The sequence below is a fragment of the Myiozetetes cayanensis genome, unplaced genomic scaffold, assembly GCF_022539395.1.
Source record: "Myiozetetes cayanensis isolate MyiCay16 unplaced genomic scaffold, myiCay2020 scf1, whole genome shotgun sequence".
NCBI classification, from domain to species: Eukaryota; Metazoa; Chordata; class Aves; order Passeriformes; family Tyrannidae; genus Myiozetetes; species Myiozetetes cayanensis.
In genome coordinates, this window is record NW_026086604.1 from 19,790,992 (window position 1) to 19,813,956 (window position 22,965).

Genomic DNA, 22,965 nt, shown 5'->3' on the forward strand with positions numbered 1-22,965 from the left:
TAATTAGGTTGGAAAAGACCTCTGAGATCGAACACCACCATGTCAAATAAACTATAGCACAGGGTGCCACATCCAGTCTTCCCTTAAACACCTTCAGGGACAGTGACTCCATCACCTCCTTGGGCAGCCCATTCCAAAGTATAATCACCTGTTCTGTGAAGAAAGTCCCCCTAATGTCCAACCTAAACCTCCGCTGGCACAGCGTGAGGTCGTGTCCTCTGATCCTGTTGCTTGTTACCTGAGAGAAGGGGCCGATGCTCACACACCACCTCCATTCAGGGAGTTGTAGAGAGCAATAAGGTCACCCCTGAGCCTCCTCTCCAGGCTGAACACCTCCAGCTCCCTCAGCCGCTCCCCATAGCACTGGTGCTCCAGAGCCGTCACCAGCATCCCTGCGCTTCTCTGGACTCACTCCGGCATCTCAGTGTCCTTCCTGTAGTGAGGGGTCCAGCACCGGACACGGGACTCGAGGCGCGGCCTCGCCGGGGCCGAGCACATGAGGACGGTCCCTGTCCCGGTCCCGCTGCCGCAGTGTGTGTGACTCCCCCGCTCCCAGCGGGCCGGCCCCGCTCCCGCTCCCCTGGCTCGGCCGGGCTGTGCTGTGCGGGACGCGCCATGCGGGGCCCGGCGGCGGCCGCGGCCTCCGCCCAGCAGGGGGCGCCCGTTCCGCCCGCCGCGCCCCCGCGCCCGCCCCCCCCGTTCCGGCCCCTCCGCCCAGAGAGCCGGGCAGGTACGGCGGGAGCGGCGCCGGGCCGGGCCGGGGGCGGGCAGGGCAGGGCACGGCGCTTTCGCTCTCCCCAGGGGTGTGCCAGGCCCGGGTAGGGACCCGCGGACGGGCCGTGGGCAGTGCCCCGCCCGGGAGCCGCGGAGGTGGGGCGCGGTGATGCGGGTTGGGGGGAAGGGGTTTGGTGGGAGAACAGCGGGAGCAGTGCCAGCCTGCGGAGCGGGAAGGGAGGGGAAGGGGCACGCACGGGCACGGGAACGCGTCCTCCTTCCTGACAGAACGTAAGTGTGCGGCTTTGGAACGCTCTTTTTTTTGGGAGAAAACAGCGAAGGTAAGTGAAGCTAAAATACGTATTTCAACCTGTCCTCGAAACTGTCTTTGGAAAAGCAATTACTGTTTTTAAGGCAAGTGGTGTAGTTCCCGTTTTTTTCCCGACGACGCTAAGGCCGCTGCACATTGTTATCGTGCTGAAAAGGTAGGGATAACACCCGAATTGTAAAGAGGATGGGGAAGTAACTAGAGACAAACTACTGTGAGTAGTGTTGAATGGAAAATCTATCAAATCTGAGTATGAACGAGTATAAAATTAGTTCTTTGAAGATCTGTTTTGAGACCAATCTTGTTAAATATTTCATAGAGGTCTTGAGGTAGCAATTAAAACTTTACTGTCTTCATTTGGCAGTGATGAAGAATTGGGAAGCACTGGCAATATAGAAGAGGGTTACGGGACTACACAGAAAGAATTGGGTGATCCTGAGAACTAGGATATGAAATAAGTGCTATAACAATTTAAAGAACGAGGATTTACAGTTGTAGCCTAGTAAGGAAACAATATACAGAAGAAACTCTTACTGGTTGAAAGTAAAACAAAACCAAAGTATGTGGCAGGTAGTTACAAGATATGCAGTGTGGAAAAAGTAAATGCTGACTACAGTGATCCAGTAACAGAAGTTATTACTGTCCATGAACAGAACTCTGGAATACTTTGTATAATGTTAATCATTCTCAGCTAAAAAAGTAAAGTGGAACAGGTGCAGGAAGATGTGCCTAGGACAGGTAGGGAAATTAAGAGTCTATTGGAAGAAGCATTTGGCTTTTTTAATTTTGTCAAATAAAGGCCTTTTTTTGCTCTCTATCAAACCCATCAAGGTAAACACTGAGAAGGGAACAAATTGAGCTAAAGAATTATGTTGATACATGAATAATTTAACACAGATTTTAAGATTAATAATATATGAAAATTTCTAACCATCAGAGAGCACTGATGTTCAAGATCAGCCTTCCAAAAGATCAAGGAAGAGCAAAAGCCCAACGCTTTTTAGATAGAGTGTATTAAAGTAATGATTTTCTTTGCTTCAGCATAGTTCTAAGCTTAATGTTACCTGTAGACTATAGGTTAGTTTTCCTTTATTGTTCATTTGTGAAACAGATTATTAGCAAGAACTTGATTTTTAGAAGAAAAATATTTTTAATAGTTTTTGCAGTCTGAATAGCAGGGTTGGCGACAGTCAGAAAATTATGCTGCCTAATTGCTCTCTTTTTGAGTTGAAGAGAAGATACGAAGAGTAAGCTGAGATGAGTTGAGGGCTGAAGTGTGGTGTGTGCATCTGTCTTCTTACCAGAGCAATGTGAGTTTGCCTCTGCAAGAGGGGACTACAAAAATCTGTTCTGATCTGTAATCAGTGACAGGTTTCCTCTCAGCAGATTTGTACCCTTTAGTTAGAGTTGTCTCATCAGCAAGAGCAAGGGATTTGAAGCAGTGCTTTAAGTTGACTGTATTATCCCACCTCGTATTCTTGTGCACTTAATGTCAGAACACATGTGGCCTTGGAAGTCCTCATCTGCAGCCCAGGACCTGAGATACCTGCTCATCCAAGGCGTGAACTACTAGTGACTTTTCCAGGGATTTGGGTATGCTGGATATGGGTATTTTAGGGCTGCTGCTCTTGTCTTTTGATCAGTCTGTCAGCTGATTGCCTCCCATGTGATCTCAGCTGTGGATGTTCTGCTTCCAGGTAGGTCAGTTATAAAATAATGGCCAGTCTTTGCGAGCTAAGATCCGGGGAAGGTCTTTACACCTTCCAGCCTGCGCATTGGATTTTTTAGGTGAGACACAGTGTGCGCAGAACTGAGCCCACCCTTTAATCCTAAGGTTCATCTGCCGGGGCCAAGCGAGCTTGGACGGTGGCAGCGAGGTCCTTAGGACGTAGGTGGATTGCCTTTTTAAGGGTTAACGAGCTCCATCAGCCCGGGGAGTGGCCCTGACCAGGAATCGAACCCGGGCCTCGGCGGTGACAGTGCCGCGCCCTTAACCACTAGACCACCAGGGGCTCCTGGTAGGTCAGTTAATAAGCAGATAAAATATTTTAGAAGGCATTGGTTTATACACGTTATGTGAAATACATGATTCCTAATGCTTTCAGCTTTCTGCAGAGACCATCCACAGAATGCTGCCAGAGTAGATGACAGGCATGTCTTAGTGCATGGGCTTGTTTCACTAAAGTTCAATTGTTAGTGTTTACTGTGATTTTGTCTTCATCCAAGCCAGAGCACAAATACTGAAATGGTCAGTTTTGTTGTGGTTTGCTTTGCTATTTAAAGATACTTAATAAATATGTGGAAAGAAGTTTTACCTTGCTCAGCACCTCACTGAAGCCGTATCTGTCACAGAACTTAGCTTCTGGCTTTGATTCATGTGTCAACACCACTTTTCCCAGTGGCATGTCTTTCTTTTACTCCTCAGTAGAATTTCAATTGGCTGGGTGGAACAGAGCTGCTTAGACACCAGTTTTGTCACCCAGCAGATTTCTCACATCCAAGTAGTGCAGCTACATCAGCTGAATTTTATGAGATAAACTCAAAGATATAAATCCTGCAGTGTTTGTTAATGGGGTTATATTCTTCACTGTGCTCAAGACCTCTTATTAGTGTCCAACCAGCAATAATGGATGGTGACAGAAACGGGGCAGCAGCACATTTCAGGAAAGGTTTCTGGTGTATGGGTTTTCCATGGGTTGTGTAGAATGCTTGTCTGTCGTCTTCACCTCAACTTTTTTTGTCCAGAGAAGTGTTTGCCTGTCTGTACTATGTGTTACTATGTTAAGGACTGGTTCTACCTGAGTTTGAGTACATCTTCAGAGGTTTGCTACACAGGATTGTAGGTACAGCTGATGTGGATTTTCAGGAAGCATCAGAAAAAAGTACCCTACCAAAGACTTTTGAGAAGACTTGATGCTTATAGCACCTAGGAGATTTCTTATTTGCAGAAATAGTTGGGTTGAAAAATTAAAAAGGAGGCAAAAAGAAATTCCCGAAAAGGGGAAGGGGGCAGAAAGATGGCACAGTGAGCTTCAATGTGCATGAAGTAGGATGATGTCTTGGGTAGATTAATCTAAACCGTGCTCACATGGTGCTGAACTCAGAACTGTCAGCCACCACTCAAGAGAAAGTACTTGGAGTCACCACTGAGTGTTCCCTGGAAACCTAAGCTCAGTGTGCCATGGCAGCCAGAACCAGGAAAATGGTGGCTGTCCTCAGAGAGGTAGTGAGAAGAAGACAGATGACACCGTTTTGCTGTCATCTGGCACCATTTTGCTGCTCCAGCTTGGTGCACCCAGGTCTGGGATAGTGTGTGTGGTTCTGGTCTCTGCATCAGAAGAAGGATACAGTGAGTTAGAGAAAGGCAACTGAAAGGGACAAGGGAACCACCTTGCTTAAGAGAAGAGACTTTAAAGTCAGTATTATTCACAGAGGAGATGTCTGGGGTATGATCAAGACTTATGAAATTAAGGCAGTGGATAAAGTGAGTTATTCATCCAGTTTTGCAGCACTGGAATAGGAGTTGCTTGCTGGGGCAGGTGGGAGGGTGGTTTCAGATGTTTACAGGGAAGGATGACACGGGTAGCTGTGGAGGTAGAATGTGGGCAGGCTCAGGAAGGGATTAGAAAGTGGACAGTAAGACTGTTGAGGGACTGTGGTGGTTGCTGGGGTGTGTGTTTGGGGAACAGACTGCAGGAAGCAGACGGGCTCATGTGCCCTCTCAGAGAAGGATCTCTGGTGGCCACTGTTGAAAGCAGAGTACTGGGCGAGAGGGATGGATCTGATCCAGGACAGCAGTTTTAGTGAACTTACGATCAATAATTTTAGTTCTGCAAAGTTCGGTTCTGGATTCTGAACTGTTAGGATTTCCACAAACAGCCTAGAAAAGGCAGTAAACAACAAGGTGATAGTGGGTCAGCTGTGAAAAGCTCCAGAAGGACCCTGTAAGAGCGAGTAGCTGGGTAACATAACATAATGGCACATGAATTCAGCGTAGGTAGAGTGATTCAGATAGCGTCAAAAGAATTCTATCTTCCTGTATGAAATACTGAGCTCTCAGTAGTGGGCAGTATTTTGTAGTTATGATGAATGGTTCTATGAAAATGTAACAGCAGTGACTAAGCAGCAGTGAAAAAGGTAAACCAGATAGTGAATACTATTGAGAAACGAGGTAAAGAACAAACCAAAGAATCTTGTCATGCCACTGGGTTAATAAATGGTTCATCTCAAACACCCTGATCAAGTCACCCTTGGTCTGACTCCCAGCTCAGACAACATGTAGTAGAAATGAATGAGATTCAGAGAAGCAAAGCAAGGATGGTCATGGACATAGAGCCCCTTCCAAATGAGGAATGACTAAGTAAGCTGGGACTTGAAAATTCATCCTAGAAAGGGATGTCTGAGGAGGATATAGATGAAGGTCTGTAGAATCATGAGTGGCATGAAAAGAATGGGTGGGGTCCACTGTCCCTTTTTCCTGCAGGAGACCTGGTGGTCCATAAGTGAAGCTAGCAACACCCTGATTCAGCAAGATCAAAAGCTATCGTTTTTCACAGGTAACTGAGTTGGAGAACTTACAAGAGTATATTGTGAGTATTAGAAGTATTTATGTTGAAGAGGAGAAAGGGCAAATTCAGAGGTGGAGGTGCAGTCAAATATGTAGAAACCCTACCCCTTTTGAATAGAAAAAGCAGTATTATACATACTTGCTCTATTCTGCGTTTTTTCCTGGCCTTTGCTTTTGACCACCATTTGAAAAATTATATTAGGCTCAAATGGACCTTTGCTGAGATCTGCTGTGGCTACTTTTATGTTAGCTTCCTATTCACAGGAGTAATAATTGACATGCACTTTTCTTTTGTACAATTTCTCTTCATCCTTTCTCAAATGGAACTTGTAAAACCTTTTTAAAGAAACATGGGTATTGCTGTTTATTGACTAGACATTGTGTTTCACGTTGAATATTGAGTCTTTTGTAGATAAGTTACTGGTACTTGCTGAGTTACCTAAAGGTGGAAGTTTTCCCTGTACAAGTGATGTCTTTTGTTTCCAGGCTCAGAGGGATCCATTGATGCAATTGGTAAACATCAGTTGAGCTACTTTCCTCTCAAGTTCTTTTCAGTCATCTTCCATTATATTTTTGGTCAATTCTAGCCTCTCTACAGATCAGGAGCTTGAGGGTGGCCTCCCTGATTCTCCTCAGACTTGCCTGTTGTCCTGGGAACCCATAGGCTGCTGGTCCCTTTGGTCCCTTAAGATACAGTGTTGGGCAGACACTATTACTACAGGTTTGCCTACATGGAGAAGTTTTCGAGCCCAAGCATGGTGAAATAACTATTTGTGCAAAAATAGCATCAATAGGTGTATATTAATTAGAAATACCTTAAGAATACTACCATTTCATCTTGCTATGTCACGTAATGTGATCCAGTATGATACAGTTAAGTTTTTAAAGTCATACTGTGTTGATAAAGATTTAGAAAGATTTCTTGAAACAGCAAATATATCCGTTAACTATTTGACTAACTGGCTAATGATTTACTGTGTGAACATGAAAATTCTGAGCAGAAATATCTGTAGCAGCAGTCGTAGTAAGAGTTTCATATCTGACAGCATTAGTTATCATTGGTATTATTTGGTGATATAAAATAAAGAATTTTAATAAACAAGCTGAACAGTGTATTATTTTAACGGTAAAGTCAAAATACAGATATCTGTAAATTTAGGAGACATCTGCTTTTTAAAGTGACCTGCTTTCATTGACTAGCCACTAAGCTGGATTTGATGTTGCACACCAAGGCTGTGTCATCAAGGTTATGTATGACTAAGAGCTTATAAGCAATTATAGACCTTACAAGACAAAAATTAAGACAATACCAACTGTATAGTAATAAGTAATTTGATGACAGGTTCCTAATTTGCTTGTTAAGCTCTGACTTCTGATGATTCCAGCTGGACACAGAAAGTTTTTCCCATTTTAGTAAACTTGTCATCTCAGACTTACTGTTTCCCTAGGTAAGGACTGGGCCTTTTGTGTGTGGGTAGGGGGGGAGGTGTTTTGGACTTAGTTTTGGGTGTTTTTTAAGAACAGACATAAATGCATACTTTTTAAAACTCAATACCTTTGTCTTCAGAACTCACATACCAAAGTCCTCGTTTCGTTAATACAGAATTGGAGCGTGAGTGAGATTGCTGTTTCTATCGCAAGGGAATAGCACTTCGGATTTCAGAATGCTTTTTAGTAAAGTTTTATAAAATCTTTATAAAATCTTATTTTCATGCTTTTCATCATTTCCTTCTCGGGAAAATAGAAAAATAGAAAATAGAAAACACCACAAATGTATTAAAGGTGCTCTGTGTGCCTCCAGGCTTATGTACCACGCCAGTACCGAAAGGGAGCCTGCGAGAAGGCTGGAGAGGGGCTTTTTACAAGGGCATGAAGTGGTAGGGCAAGGGGCAATGGCTTTCAACTGAAAGAGAGCAGGTTTAGATGGACATAAGGATTAAATTTTTGCCTGTGAGGGCGGTGAAAAACTGGAACAAGTAGCCCAGAGAATCCGTGGATGCCCCATCCCTGGAAGTGTTCAAGGCAAGGCCAGGTTGGGTGGGGCTTTGAACAACCTGGTCCGGTGGAAGGTGTCCCTGCCTGTGGCAGGGGTGTTGGACCAGGTGATCTTTAAGGTCCCTTGCAACTCAAACCTTTCTATGATTCACTCTAGTGGGACAGAAACGTGTCAGTCCACGTGGTGGCAGTGTCCATCCAGACAGGAGCGCTGCACCTCCCTCGGCAGTCTGTGAGCACCGCCAGGAGTGATCCCTTGTTGCTCAGTTACTGTTGTCTTCTTTTCCAGAGGACTGCTTTGACTCTGCAGCAAATTTAAGCACAAACACTTAATTAGGAGTGGAACGAATTCTCTCTAGTCTATTTAAACCCAAACAAATAAACCAACAACAAAACAATATGCAAAGACCTTTAATATTTTTTGGTCAACATATACCCTACATGTTCCCAGCAGACACAGAGAAGGAATTTGAATGAAACTTTGTGAAAAGGTTGATAATTATGACCAATGTGATTCAGTGACTTTCTATAAAAACAGATGTATTCGATTGGGCACAATGATCAGAGAAGTACTACAGTTATGTACTGATTTACCTGAGCCACTTGTGGGGAATTTAAGTTACAGATGATTTGAAGAAATCTGTAAATTGCCTTTCTTCCTAAATAGTTCCTGTGCAGAACATGAAAAATGAGGAATGTTCAAAAATACTGAGCTATATATTTTATAGAAGTTAAGTACACTGGAAGATGTAATGCAACTGAATTACCAGCTAAGTGTAGGATAAACAAGGATAAAATATTTGTGAATCTGCTTGTTGATAAAAGTGTTTTAAGAGATCATTTGTTTTTTATTGTTCCTGTATTTTGTGTTCATAAATACACAAAGCTTGTACTGTTTTATCTGGGAAAGCATTCTGCAACCCTGGATTGGCATTTGAAATCTTGTATATTTTTTATCTTGTACTGTTGAAATACTGTACAATGATGAGCAAAGGTCTCTATTTCCCAATGCTATCATCTGCTGGTCCATAAAAGAGCAGCAATAGTTGTTGAAACCTTTTCATAAAGCACTTTGTAGACCGTATGTGTAAAGCCCTTCGTATATTCAATGCACCAAAGTTTCTGCTTACAGGATGGTCTTGACAATCAAGAGAATATACCTATGTCTCATGTCTATATAAGGGAATGGGAATGATTCAATACACAAATGACATAAAAAATGTTCTTCTATTACCACATACCCATGTGTCTGACTAGAGACATGAGAGGGGATGTGGGTGTTATGAGCCTGCTGTGATCCTTAAATCCAGGAACTGCTGGAAAAAAAATCCTGAAGTTAGAAAGGGAAAATGCTGAAAAATATAAATGTGTGTAAAGTAGACATCATGCTGTATTGAATCTGAGCTGCTGCTTTTAGCAGCAGATCCATATTAGTGGAGTCATAAAACTTTGTTCCAATTGGACTGAATAGATAAAGGTTTCTAATAGAAGATACAGAAATCCCAGTGGAACTTGAGGTAGGTAATGAGGTTCTTTTTAAACCAATGAGCTGATCACATAACTTTTTACTAAACATAATATTTATTCAGTTAAATGACTTCTCAGTGACTTACACGTAAATACGTGTGTGCGTGAAAACAGCAGTTTGAGGAAGGTATTGGAATGTTTTTCATTCATTTAAATACTGAAGGGGAGGAGCTCTGCAAGCCACTGAAGTGTTCTCAAAGTTCATTACAGAAAGAGGAAGCTGTTTGCCACCAGGGAGTTGACAAATGCAAATTTTTCAAGTAACACATACTGTGTTTTTCGGTGGAATGGGGTGGGAGATGGTACTTTTTACTGGTTTTGGTTTAGTTTCTGTTTCTTGGTGGTGGCAATTTCTCTTACTGATGCTTAGGTTCTACTTGTTAAGTGCGTGTTAATATTGAGAAGTCTCAAGGATTGAGCAATCTGGTATTGTCCTGTTGTCCTGACATGTTGTATTGAAATAGGGACAGTTACTTCAGTTTCTCTGAGTGTTCTGGGAAATACTGTAGTTTTGTAGAACTGGTATATGCTCCGTAGTAGTGACGGGGTGATTAATCACAACTTGGCAGATTTATTAATATTTTTATAGTGGAGGGTCCCATTAGTGATTCTGTCTCACAGTCAAGCTGTTCTCTCCTGTTTCTGGAGCTGTTTGGTAGCTGTTGAACTTAATGAGAAGGCAGTGACAGCAGCATGTATTTACTGTAAAATAAAACTGTCCATGGTTAGTACAAATTTCAGCCTAGTTTAAGAAGTGACAGAATTTGCATTTAGCAGGCGTGAACATGTCCTACAACAGATCACTGTGTGACAATGAATTACCATTGTACACAGTAGAGTGAGAGACAATTGACTGCTAGTAAATAAAAGTAAATTATTCTTACAGAATCACTTAATATAAGCATTCCTTTTGAAAACAAAACAGTTTGGTTAAGTTTTCTTATCCTGTACTTGCCCACATGTGTCATTGCAGAAGTGGCTTCCAGCATAATTTCTAAAATCATTACTTAAAAATACACTGTGTTGAGGCCATATAAATGTATAAATCTAGGGAAAATGTATTCTCATAGTATGCCTTTCTGATGGGAATCCTTCTAGCTTGGGAGAACATCTTTGAATTTACTTTTTTTCCACAAAATTAATTTTCTATCAAAGTACCAAGTTGTTCACAACAAAACGTGTTTTTAAAAAAATATTATTTAAAAGATACATTTTCAGTAGATAGTGCTGCATTTTCAGAAGCAGTAATTTATTTCAGTTTTTAGAAACTAGATTTATTTAGCTCTTAGTTGTAGTGATTTTTAGAGATGTTCAGAATGCTCATTTTGCAATATTTTGTGTCTTGTTACTAATACAAGTCCATTTATCCTAATTTGTGGCTGTAAAATCAGTGCTTAACGGTAGGTGTACCAGCTTTGAGACAGGTTCAGAGTTGTTAACTGATTCGCCTTTCAGAAGCGACTTAAAGAGAATGGCTAATGCCATTGTGTTTCTAAATTTTGTTTCTCAATCTGCAGCATTAGATACTTATTAAAGCAGAAAGCTTTTTGATACATGATGTGGTCAGAAATGTAACCACCTTTTGTTTATTCAGAAATACCTAATGAAGTTGACTATAAAAATTTTTCTAAGAGTTTTATTAGATAGGAAATTTTACTAAGTTGGGTTAAATTCGAAGCAAGAACATGCCATTTGGGGGCTGACATTTTGAAAATGCTGTACAGTTCAGCTTTGTATGCAGCTTATATCTGGCGTAGGTTAAGTAGCCATATGTGAAATAGAATTGTGTTTGTAGAAAAAATCTTTTTAATCACAAAGATAAATCAAACCAGATGGTCCAGATTGTCTTATTTTTTCACCACCCTTTTTTTTTTTTTGATGAATGCATGCTTAGTCCTCAGTCTAAGTGCGGGGAAGAAGGATTTGGATTTGCTGGGTTTTTTTGTCTTTCTTACTGGGAAATACTAAGGTTTTACTTTAGTCTTCTACACATCAGGGATCGATTCTAGAAGATCCTAGTGATAATAAATTCTGATTCAGAACTACTTCCAGTTACATGTTCTGTTAATTGCTAATCTTTGGACTTCGTTTTCTGAGAAGATGAGGAGGTGACTTTTTTTCCCCTGGTATTATTAGCTAATGTTTCGTCACAGCTGGGGAATTCTGTAAGGCTTTACCGGACATACACGTCTGGTATGAAAATATAAACATTAGCTTACATTTAACAGAGCATGCCATGCCATTTCTCAAATAGCCTACGTCTCTTCCAGTATAATATTCTCATGTTGATTTATGTTTTATTAAACAGGTTTAAAGACTCAAATATTTTACAAGCGAATCACGATCTTTTTGTCAAGTACAAGTAGGGTTTTGTGCTATTGATATGCTGTTACTATGGGTGATAATTGGAGGTTTTAAAATGATTTATGATCTTACTTTAGGGAAGATTTAGTGTAGAGGTCACAATCACATCTTACAGAAAGTGATCCCACTATTTTTCTCAGTAAAGATTGGAGTAGCAGAGTGGAAGAAGGATTCTCATATTTATGATTTGGGTGGGAAATGGGCAAGAAAATTGAAATTGCTGTCAGCTGGGAATCCTAGCTTTGCAGCATCCAGGGGGGTGTAACATATTCCTTGAAATGCAAGTAATTGCACTGTCCTTTCTTGTTATGTCGAGTCATAAGGACTCTGTTGGTGCCCTTAATGACAACAGTCTTTTTTTTACTGTGTATCAGTGAACTGGCCTTTTGCTATTGGAGATGGTTATGGAAAAGGGTTCTTGAGCCAGTGATTTACCATCATTTCTTAAAAACATACTTGCAGCCTAGGGGAATGTACTCTGCTTAAAATCATTCCTTATACAGATACCAGGACATAGAATTTATTCCTATCTCTTTCTCTTCAGCGTCCAAGAAAGAAAAAAAAAAAGTTGTGCATTCCTGCACTGGGAAACAGTGTTGATACATGTAGCAGAATTTGTCCAGATGGGAGATACAGCCTAGTGAAGTTTAGATATGATTTATTAACTTCAACAGCCCCAAGTGCTACAGCTCTTAATCAGACCAGTGCATAAACATTTTGAAATTACGTATGTAGGTACTTTGATCTTGAATTTGATCTAAAACATGGGGGAAGAGCTATAAAATATAGACATTATAAACTCTCAAAAAAGGAGACGTTTTAAATTGAGTTCTTTGGCTACTGGCCATGTTTCCATTCTGCTGGCTGAATGGATGCACCAGTGTGGAAGGATACCTTATATAGTTGGGAAAATTTAAATCTGGCTATAGCAGTTTTAATAAGAGGTTTAAATAGTTAATTAGAACTCTGTTGCACCCTGAGCCCAAAATAGAAACCCTGGGCAAGTGAAAAATACTGTTTCAAGTGAGGTTTTGGTTTATTTTATGTTCAAAGCTTATCTAGTAAAATCATTTTTCCCTCCTGTCACTTGAATTGTGTCATGTCTGTGTTGAGATTTCTCATAAGGATTTGTAGTAGTTTATATTTTTTTTCTTTTCTACCTCTTCTCTGAGGCAGTGCAAAGAGAGGGCTCTTGTCCAGTCTCCTAGATGTTATTATTGCTTCTTACCATTGCCTCATACACATTTTACCATTCTCTTGCTCAGTCATTCTCTTTTTCTCCTTACTGTTTTCAAGTGATCTTTTCTGTGTCTGATAGGCACACAGTGTCATCATACCCTCATTAGCTGGCTCATCCATGAAAATTTTTCTGCAAAACTTAAATCATAGTTCATGAAATATTCTGTATCAAGTAATCTGTGGTGAAACATTTGTTTTCCTCTTTTAGGTCCTCATACAGTAAAGGACTTAATCTTTTGTTTAATATTAAGCCAGAGAAACCACATTTGTGCTTCTCTGTTTTGAGGTTCTAGTCGAACCCACAGCAGCTCTGTACTTAATTTTACCATTGTTTTCCTTGTAGCCACTTCCAGTTTTTACTTTCAGGTGGGCAATTTCACCTAATGTGTTCAGTTTTCTGTGGTCTGTATTGCTGTTCTTGTTTGTTTGGTAGTTTGTGTGTCTCTGGCACTGTAAAAATAATGTTCTGCAAAGAGTATGGAAAAATGTATTTCTTGCAGAATGAAGGCATTAGTGTTTATATTAATCTAGCCTTTTAGGAACTGACTGTACTTCGTGCATTGAAGTTCAAATTTAGATGGTAAAAATCCCACTGGAGTCGTTTTGGTTATAAACTGGTCAAAAATGCAGTTAGCATCACTGTACAAGTGAACTGAATTGTTTATGGTTTCCCCATTTGTGACAGTTTCTTCCTTTCTGTCCTGATCTGCAGTGTTTTGCCCTTAAATGTCAATACCACTACCTGTGATTCCGTAGTAGGTGAAAGCTATTCACCTGTCTCTCATTTGTGACGGTGATCCTACCAGTTCTCTATAATAACAAAGGCTTTGCTGCTGTTTCCAAAGGTGTGAGTAAGACTAAATGGGGCTTTTTCCATATTACTAGAAGGGAATGCAGCATGCAAAGTTAGTGTGTATGACAGGAAGATTTCAGAGTTGGCTTATAAGCTAGTTTGCATTCCTATTTTGGAACCTGAGCATATCTGCATTGTGTTTATTTGCCTGGTTTCACCATCGTTTCTTCCCGCTTAAACTTTCAGGTTGGTCACCTCCTCTGGAGAGATTCAGAGCAATGTCCTACGTTTTTGTAAATGACTCCTCCCAGACAAACGTGCCACTGCTGCAGGCTTGTATTGATGGAGATTTTAACTATTCCAAACGACTGCTAGAGAGCGGTTTCGACCCAAATATTCGTGACAGCCGAGGCCGAACTGGCCTTCACCTCGCTGCAGCCAGAGGAAATGTAGACATCTGTCAGCTCTTGCACAAATTTGGTGCTGACCTGCTAGCCACTGATTACCAAGGTAACACAGCTCTTCACCTGTGTGGGCATGTCGATACCATCCAGTTCCTAGTTTCTAATGGACTTAAAATTGATATTTGGTAAGTCATTTTTTACAGCACATATTTTTATAATAGATTAGTCTTCTGTCACCACAGCCTTGCATATAAATCTGCTGTTGCTGAAATGCTGTATTTGGTGCAATCCCACTTTTTAAATGTACCACTTAATAAAAACACAAACTAAGAAGACAGGAGAACAATGAGGGCACTTCTGCTAGTCTGTGCAACAAGCAAAGCAAATAAAAATAGCAGCTACTCGTGTAGGCTGCTGTATCTCATCCTGCCTCATTGATGCATTGCTGCCTTAGTTTGGCCAGACAACCAGGTGTGGGTGGTTGGCACCAAAGGAAAAAATCACATTGACTACTCCAAAAGAATTTTCTCCACTACAGTTCTATTGTTGTACTGGATAAGACAAAGAAAATACAGTGTATGTGTGTGTCAGTTCATTCCCATACTCCTCTGGTAACAATGCTTCCTTTCAGTGTTTTCGCCCTCCCTCAAAGTCTATGACTCAGTTCTTCTTTCAAATATTGTATATTCTTTCCTTCTGGCTCCCAGCAGCTGTCAGATGCCAGTACTCAGATGTAAGCTCTCAAGCTGCAAAATAACTAGCTGTTTCATTCCTGTACTGAGTTACTTTGTTTGTGGAACTTTCTGCATATTTCACTACGCATGCAAAAACCAGGAGTAATGTGAAAAAACCCTTGAGTTTCTTTAATCTGTCCCTTTTCCACCTGTACCTCATTACTGTTTTCAGCTCAGCAAAACTAGTTATTGGTAGGCCAGATTATTTATGGGTTGTGGATTGGGGTTTTATCCCCTCATTTCAAAAAGCTCTGGTGGAAGTTCTTGGTCTGAAGGCAGCTCTGGTCCTATTCAGTATTATTTTAATAGCAGCAGAGGGACCATCTGTATTTTATTTCATTTTTGCCTGATGTCCTAATACCCTCATGGAAAAGGAACTATGAGGAGCCAGATTGCACAATTCTTTCTTGAAATTAGGCTTGAACTTGAACATTGCCATAAATCTACTGTTTATTTTTTTGGTATAACACCCAGAGATTCCAATTAGAGTCCAGCAAATTTTGATTTTACTTAGGGGGAGAAAAGGGTTGTGCAATTTCAAACCTGAATATACTGATTTTATTCTATAGCCAATTATGCTGTAACTTGTATAGAAAGGATTCTTGCACTGCCTGATACAACAGAAAATATTTTTAAATAGTTACTATTCTATTCTACTATACTACTAAAATAGTTCCAATAGGTAGTAAATTGTAATACGTTATGCTGAGTTGACTTGTTACAAAATTTCTATATTAAAATTTTCTTTCCTTATGTCTTTTTGTGGGGTTGTTTTAGCAACCATCAAGGTGCAACACCACTTGTTCTTGCCAAACGAAGGGGTGTGAATAAAGATGTGATTAGACTGCTGGAATCCCTAGAGGAGCAAGAGGTGAAAGGGTTTAACAGAGGAGCTCATTCAAAGCTGGAAACCATGCAGACCGCTGAAAGTGAAAGGTATTTACCAAACAAAAATAATTATTAGGAGAAATGGCATTTATGCATTTTAGATTTTTGTGATTGACTTGATTGTTTATTCCTCAAAATGGGTAATATAAAATTTGGCCTGATATTATCTATTTAAACAGATCAATTGTAAGGAAGAAAAGAACTTCTTCTATTGAGATTTTAATTTTTTTGGTAGACATTTTAAGAAATAATTACTCATTTTCCATTACAGAGTCTACCTCTTATCACAAAGCCAAAGAGAAAATAGCATGAAATGCAAAATGCCAATATCACAGGCTAACCTGACATACTTTTGATAAGAGGGAATGTCTGTGCAAACAAAGGGTAGGAGACTTTTCATCTGTCTGAACTTGAATAAAGGACTTTATGTGGTGCCATGTATGAAATTTTTATCAGCAGTAGTCCTGGAAAAGATGGAGAATAAGAATGTTATGGTGGCTAAAGAGATAGTTAATGGAGAACTGAAGATTTCAGGAAAATTGCTGGCCATTTCAGGGAAATTATTGGGTTAGATGGAAGCTACTAATGCATTCTTAAAGGTCTGGTTCTGGGACTGTGTTTACTTAGAATTTTCTTAAATAAAAAAGTAGAAGCATAAGAAGTAGAAGCATGTTAGTGATACCAAGGCGTGAAATATAGACAACCCAGAGGAAAATTGGGATGGCACAGACAAAAACCTGGGGTTACAAGGGAGAGGAAATTAGTAGGAATAAATTGCGATTCAGTAGCACAAATTGCAGCTTTATTTACCAAAAGCTGGATGCCATAAAATAAAAAAATTTCTCAGTGGAAAACAAAGGTATAGGAGAAAAGGCTTGATGTACTAGTCAGTTCCAGGAGTTGATGCTTCCCTGAAAAATGTCGTGAAGTCCTACAAAGCACAAAATGAGATATTTTCGCTACATGAAGAAAACCGTCCTGCTGTTTAAAGCAACAGTGACTTCTGCTCTTTAGTATGTTTTATTATGCTGTTTACCCTCATTCAAAAAAGTTTAATTTATCCTTTTAAGAAGCATGGAGAGGCATTACTCGAAGCACTCAGGGAACAGAGCATCTCCTTATGAAAGAAGGCAAGTAGAGCTTGTTTTAGCCTGGCAGAATGAAAACTGAGAGGTGTTATGTGATTGTTGACAAGAAATATTGGTTTTGAACAAAATAACTGTTTAAGACAAAAGATGATGATAGCATAAGAGCCAAAGGATACAGATAAACCACAGATACTTTTGTGATTGAAAATTGGGAGTGTGTTTTTTTACAATCAGCTTCCAAGACAGTCTTCTTGCAGATTTGATGAGGCAAGAAGCCTTGCAGGTTTCAAAGGATGATAATTCTCTTGCAGAAATCATTGAATTACCAATAAACATGACAGGACATGGAACTGAGATTAATAATGCAAGAAGTCTTTTTAATACTGTTTTAGTTTTAATTCATATTTAGAAGAGGCTATCAGTGTTGTTTGAAATACTTGCTCTTGCACTGTATTTATTAAAATTTTGAGGGTTTTTTATGTTGTCGAATAATGATTATGAACTATGACTACTGGAAAATCATATCTCAAAAGACAGGGAGTTTTGTCACATAACTGTTGATCAGTTTATGTCAAAATGTACACAGCCTGTACTGTAAATGAAAATGGAGCTGTGCAGATAGAGTTATGTGAGTAAAGAGAAAAGGTGAAGCCAACAAAATTACAGAAATAATGCCAAACACTCCCAGTGAACAGATTTGAAGCTCTTTATTACACACCAGGTGACCACACCTATCAGAGAGACTGATTTAAGCCCTGAAATAGAAAATTTAATTTTATTCTCAACATTGCATGGTTATAAATTATAAGAATTTGTGCATAATACCGTTCTGACTTCACTAAATTTTATTGAGAGTTGCTTGTCCCACAGAAATGCATTTATGCTGGTTTTGTTTGAACATATGGACCGACAGCTCAGCCCCATTTCCATTCTGATTTTTGATTTGAGAGTGTCCCTTTAATGAACATAGCTTCCTTTCTGTTACTTGACCTTCATAAATGTTATATTGTTTGCTTTGGCAAGGAAGTCAGCAACTCTCCTTGGGGAGAGACACAGAGACATAAACAGTGCACTACCCAGCCTGTTTGGGAATGTGTTTAAAATGTCTGAAATGCATTATTTTAAAAATAACAAATAGCAGATGCCTACAGCAGCCAAAGCAAGTGAGCTCGTGTGCTGTTTGCTTTGTAAATAAATAATGCCTTTGTAACAGTTGGTTTTTCAGACCTCCACGGTTTCACTCCTCCCTCTTAGTAATATTTTCACATTTTGGAGACATTTAGACGAATGTCTTCTGTCCTTGCCCCCCCGAAAAGTTTTACATTATGTATGAACCTGCGGAGAAATAATGCTCTTTCTAAAAACAGTCTCTGACTTTAGTTTTCTGCTCCCTGTTACGTGCACTTGCTGCAGCTCTGGAAGCAGAGGCCAAAGTTTTGTTCCCGAGTCAGCTGTGTTTTCGCTGGCTGTGCCCTGCCCCCAGAGGGGAGCGGCGCTGTGCTGTCAGGAGCCAGAGCTTGCTCTGTCTGTCTCGCAGTGCAGACGGTCTGTCCATCTGCACAGCCCAGCAGGACCTGTGGCTGTGCCCACAAGTGCGTCCAAATGTGAACTTCCATGTGCTGTTGGAGACAGCAGAGAACATCTGTCTGGGCTGTGTGGCATAAACTCTTCTGAGGGCACATTGCTGCATGACCCGTCCTTACACAGCTGCAATTCATCATAAGAAAAAATACCTTGAATAACATAGATTTTAATTGGATTGTAATATAAAATAGAAAAAATGTTTCCTATGTACCCTTTTCCTTTTAATGAGAAGCATGTGATCTTTTCACTTGAATTGCATGGAACCTTTATTTAACCTCTCTGTAGTTATGTATTAACTAGTTAGTACTTAATGAGTAAGTTGTTCTGTTCTCTTCTACACCAATGTCTGTCTTTTATTAATCCTTTTGTTTTGCTTGGGAAATCATAATAAGCAAGGAAGATGACTAAATCCTGCAGCTATGGGCAAGCAAAAATAGTTTTACAGGATTGTAAATATTTAAAAAACTAAAATACAAGCTGTTTAATAGGCAGTTTCTGAAATCTGCACATGATGCTGCAATACTTCAGCGAGCTGTGGGAGTTTAGGTTAATTATTCTTCAGTGGCTGTACTTCCTGAGAAAAAATACCATACAAATAGTGTGAAGTTTTCTCGTGGTGTAATCTTAGAAGAGAGATTTTTTCCGATAACGATCATTTGTCAGTTCATTACTGTCACCAAGAAGAGCAGCGTTTCTACAATTAGTTTTGACCTGGAAATTACTTTCCCCTGAATTTTTTATTTAATTTTTATTATTAGTGCTGTAAGATATATCTAGGAATATGGTAACTGAAAGCAGTTAAAACCAAGGAAAATAAATTTTTTTTCTCTGCTTATGTTCTTCTATTGACATCACTGAGTAATTGATTCCACCGTTTCCTTTCCATGCTTGTCAGAGCCCAATCCTGTAAACACCCATGTGTGTAATTTCACTCAAGTCAGAAGTAGTAGGACTGTGCAGATGGTCAAAATTTTAAGTGCAGTCAAGCGATGAGAAAGTTTTCCTATTCTTTGTGAGGTTTTTCAGAGAAAGTTTCCTGTGGTAAACCAGTTGGGAAACAAGCAAAATTGGCAGAATTATGCAAGAAGCCATGCGGTACTGGGGACAACTTACATGTTTTCTAAAGGTGATTCATTGTCAAGATGAGTGCCTCATTCTGATTTTATATTTGTTTCTCATTTAAAAGTGAAACTTCCAGTTCCTGATTTATAGTCTGACAATTTAAAGGGGCCTGATGGATTGCTAGTGCAATGTTAAAACATCAAGGCAGTCGCTGAAAGCCATATGGCAGAAAACACAGCAATGCCAACTTGTTCAGAATGTTTCTGAACTTCTTGTTACCCAAATTTATTGGTTTATGTGAATTTTATTTTTTTTTATGCTAGAGAGGAGGCCTCTGTAACTAAGAGATGCAGGAGAGTAGTAAAGATCACTACAAAATTCAGCATCTAAATTAATAGTGGTTAAAGTTTCCATTTTATTCACCAGAGTTTATTTTTAGTCATAATTTGTTTTGTTAACAAGAGCTGGGCCCCTTGAGGTTTTAGCTTATGCTTCATTATATTTTACTAAGCCATATTTAGTAGGAATTATGAGGACTGGCTTTTGAAGGCTTCTAGGTGGCAAGCCTGCAAATTCAGGGCAGTTGTTCATATACAGATATCAGTCTCTTTGCACAGGTTAATAAAACATCCATTCAACTAAATTAAGTTTAGAGTTAAGAGTGTTTTCCTGGCCTGCTTTGTCTTGATTTAGCAGAGGCAATGCTATAAATCTGCAGGTGGGTTTAATTTTTAATTTAGAATGTTTCAGTTGCCCTTTGTAGAATTACTGTCATATTTAAAGGTCCATTTTTTTGCTCTGATGTGTTTTTAACTTTAATCCTTAATAGTGCAATGGAAAGCCATTCCCTCCTTAATCCAAACCTGCAGCAAGGTGAAGGAGTTTTTTCCAGTTTCCGCACAACGTGGCAAGAGTTTGTGGAAGACCTGGGCTTCTGGAGAGTGCTTCTCCTCATCATTGTCATTGCTCTTCTGTCACTTGGAATAGCCTACTATGTTAGTGGGGTGCTTCCTTTTGTAGAGAACCAGCCTGAACTGGTGCACTGAAGCAAAGGCAGAAGAGTGCACTGTGCTTTTCCCTGTTCTGATCTTATTTTGAGCTTCTTGGAATTATTCTCCTGGTGCAGACAGTGGCAGCTGTATATACTGTTTGCCTTTTTTACATAGTATTAACCCCTTTGAAATAGGGATTAATTAATTTGAAATAAAACACTAAATTCTAAGGCATTCCTAAGCTACCTCTGACTTACCTTGACTTGCAAGCAACATTTGAAGATTACCCTCTCTGATAAAATATTATGTTTAGAAAAGGCCTTTCATAATGAGTATTAAATTCCTGGGTATCAAAAATATATCCTAGTACAGAACAAAATTTTTCTATTTTCCCTATGAAGAGAGGTAAATGTATTGTCAGATCTTTTTTGTATGTGCTTCAGTTGTAGCACATGGAAAGAAGATACTCTTCAGAGAAATTTTTCATAGAAGAAAAATACTCTTTTAAAGGCTCTCCTCAAGAAATCTCAGTAATGTAATAACACATTCTGATATATAGATAATAATAAGCTGCGACTCCATAGTTATTTTAATGCCTCTCCGTAGTTTTGTATCTGCTAGTTTATAAAAAGAATGAGAAGTAGTTCAAGTTTTACTATGTCTTTAATGTATAGGTCACTCCTTTATTTATTAGATCAATGTAGTGCATCTTCCCCAGATGAATTTAATGTTGTTAATACCTGCCTGAAGTAAATTTTGTAGAACAAAGATGTTTGTTGTGCTTTGGAAGTAAAGTTGTTTCAACCTTGGGCTGAAAATTTTGCGTTTTTGTTGAAATGTTACTAAGCAAACCTTTCTTTGTAAGGGTGATTAAAAAGTAATTTGGGTGTTCTGCTGTGTATATAATAATTCTGTAAGGTCATTGTGAAGTATGTTGCGAAGGATAACTTTTTCTTCCTCCCACAAGGACCAGGCTGAACTATATCACTTTGTTGTTTTTGTGTTTGTGGAGAGAACTTGATTCAATAGAATTCCTTTCTGGAATTGTTTTCCATTTCAGTTGTTTTCAGACAGCACTTAGAGGCTTATGAATTATTTTCTGAGTATGCAGAATAAAAGTATTTAAAATATTAATATTTAAGATCATTGTATGAAATCAAATCTTCACCCATTCTGTACTTTGCTGTGAAATCCTTTGTTGTAAATAACCTAGGGATATGAATCTTCTATGAAGGGTAGAAAGGTATTGCATAGAAATTTGGAGGTTTTCAAAGAAAGGAGATTCTCTCCTCCCATTAGACATCTAATTCTCTTTGTTGCCATTGCCTTAAAAATCCCAGACAAAATGAATTCTGTGAACCTAAGGAATCAATTTTTATTTTTTTAATTAGCCTCTCCTAAATTGTTGTTGAATAACATGAGACATTTATTATACAGTTAATAAGTATTGATAGAACTAATCTACATCTTTCTGTTCTGGTACCATCTATATTTTTCTTTTTTTTTATTTGTTTGAGTTAAGAGGGTTGTTGTCTTTGTTTTGATGTGTGACATGGGTTTCACTGAGCTGGGCCCCATTCTAAATTGCATCTGAATGAATCTTGATCTCAATTCTTAATTTAGAGTTTAATGTAACAATACTTTTTAATTTAAAACCAAATGAGAGCATACTCCTCTTCTGAATATTTCAGTTATTGTACCACTGTTCCCCAACAGATAAATATAACCTCATTGTATACCTGAATTACATTTACTTGTCTAAATAACTACATTTCTGTAAATAATACTCTTGTATCTTGTTGACTTTCAGTATGTATTATCTGCATAATTTGTAATTGTATTCTCAGTATGAGTGAATGCCACAAATAAATATATGTAGTAAATATGTTTTGGTTTATTATTACATTAGTGCAGCAGTAACAGTGCTACCCCATTTTACTGAGTTCATTTGTTGTGCATTGATAATGAGCATTTCAGAAGTGGGGAGGTTCCCTCCATGAGAAAAAGCAGCCACTAAGTTGCTATAAATGAGGTTTTAGGGCACGGTTTCTTTAGGTTTGCCTGGTTTATTTTTGGTATTGTTACAGTATTGAAGTTGCTGTCTGGCTGTCTCTCTTATCTGAGATTTCAGGCATTGAACATGTGATCTAGAGGCCTTTCAAAATTTAAGTTTACCTATGAGGAGGTACAAAACATAACCAAGAAAACCAAGCTTGAGCCTTAAGTAGCCTTTCCGACTTCACTGTATTCATAAGCATACAAACAGGAGCTGCAAATTGAAAAGTTTGAAAAACTGTGTTTCAAATTAAGATATGTCACTTTTTAAACCAAAAAGAGGCTTCACTGTGTATTGGCTGCTGCTCTTTGAAATAAGGACATGATAAATGCCTGAGTAGAAGGGGTTGGTTCTGTATATACCTCTGTTATTGAGAAAGGTCAGCTGTGCCTTTCAATATATCTCCACTAATGTCTTCCTTTTCCAAGGTTGATTCTAAGGAATGAATTTACCTCCTGTACCCTGGATTTCAATAAGTACAATCCGTCTTTCTTACAGGAACAGAAAGATGATTTCAGCTTACTTTGTCTTGAGACTGTTGCCATAGGGAGTTTCACTGTTTCAGCAGAATGACATAGATCACAGATTGTCTTTAGGTAAATAACATTTCTTTATTATTGTAGTGGTGTC

The 22,965-nt window shown here is 39.2% G+C and overlaps 1 protein-coding gene across 3 annotated transcripts; it reads left to right on the forward strand.

Annotated features, from left to right (window-relative positions):
• The first annotated feature begins 695 nt into the window (after positions 1 to 695).
• Positions 696 to 22,162, forward strand: ANKRD46 (ankyrin repeat domain 46). 3 transcript variants are annotated; one of them, XM_050315275.1, is made up of 5 exons: positions 696 to 730; positions 13,774 to 14,116; positions 15,443 to 15,601; positions 16,624 to 16,683; positions 20,117 to 22,162. In XM_050315275.1, the coding sequence occupies exons 2-5, from the start codon at positions 13,806 to 13,808 to the stop codon at positions 20,331 to 20,333; spliced, it is 747 nt and encodes a 248-aa protein (XP_050171232.1). In that variant the 5' UTR covers positions 696 to 730; positions 13,774 to 13,805; the 3' UTR covers positions 20,334 to 22,162. The 3 variants fall into 3 exon arrangements, with proteins under 3 accessions (XP_050171232.1, XP_050171225.1, XP_050171216.1); XM_050315268.1 differs by lacking the exon at positions 696 to 730 and adding an exon at positions 933 to 1,055; XM_050315259.1 differs by lacking the exons at positions 696 to 730; positions 16,624 to 16,683.
• Positions 22,163 to 22,965: the final 803 nt, after the last annotated feature.

Coding starts and splice junctions, on each gene's coding strand:
- ANKRD46 (XM_050315275.1), top strand. CDS start 13,806: ATGTCCTACGTTTTTGTAAATGACTCCTCCCAGACAAACGTGCCACTG. Junction 14,117..15,442: donor GGACTTAAAATTGATATTTG/GTAAGTCATTTT, acceptor GGGTTGTTTTAG/CAACCATCAAGGTGCAACAC. Junction 15,602..16,623: donor CAGACCGCTGAAAGTGAAAG/GTATTTACCAAA, acceptor TATCCTTTTAAG/AAGCATGGAGAGGCATTACT.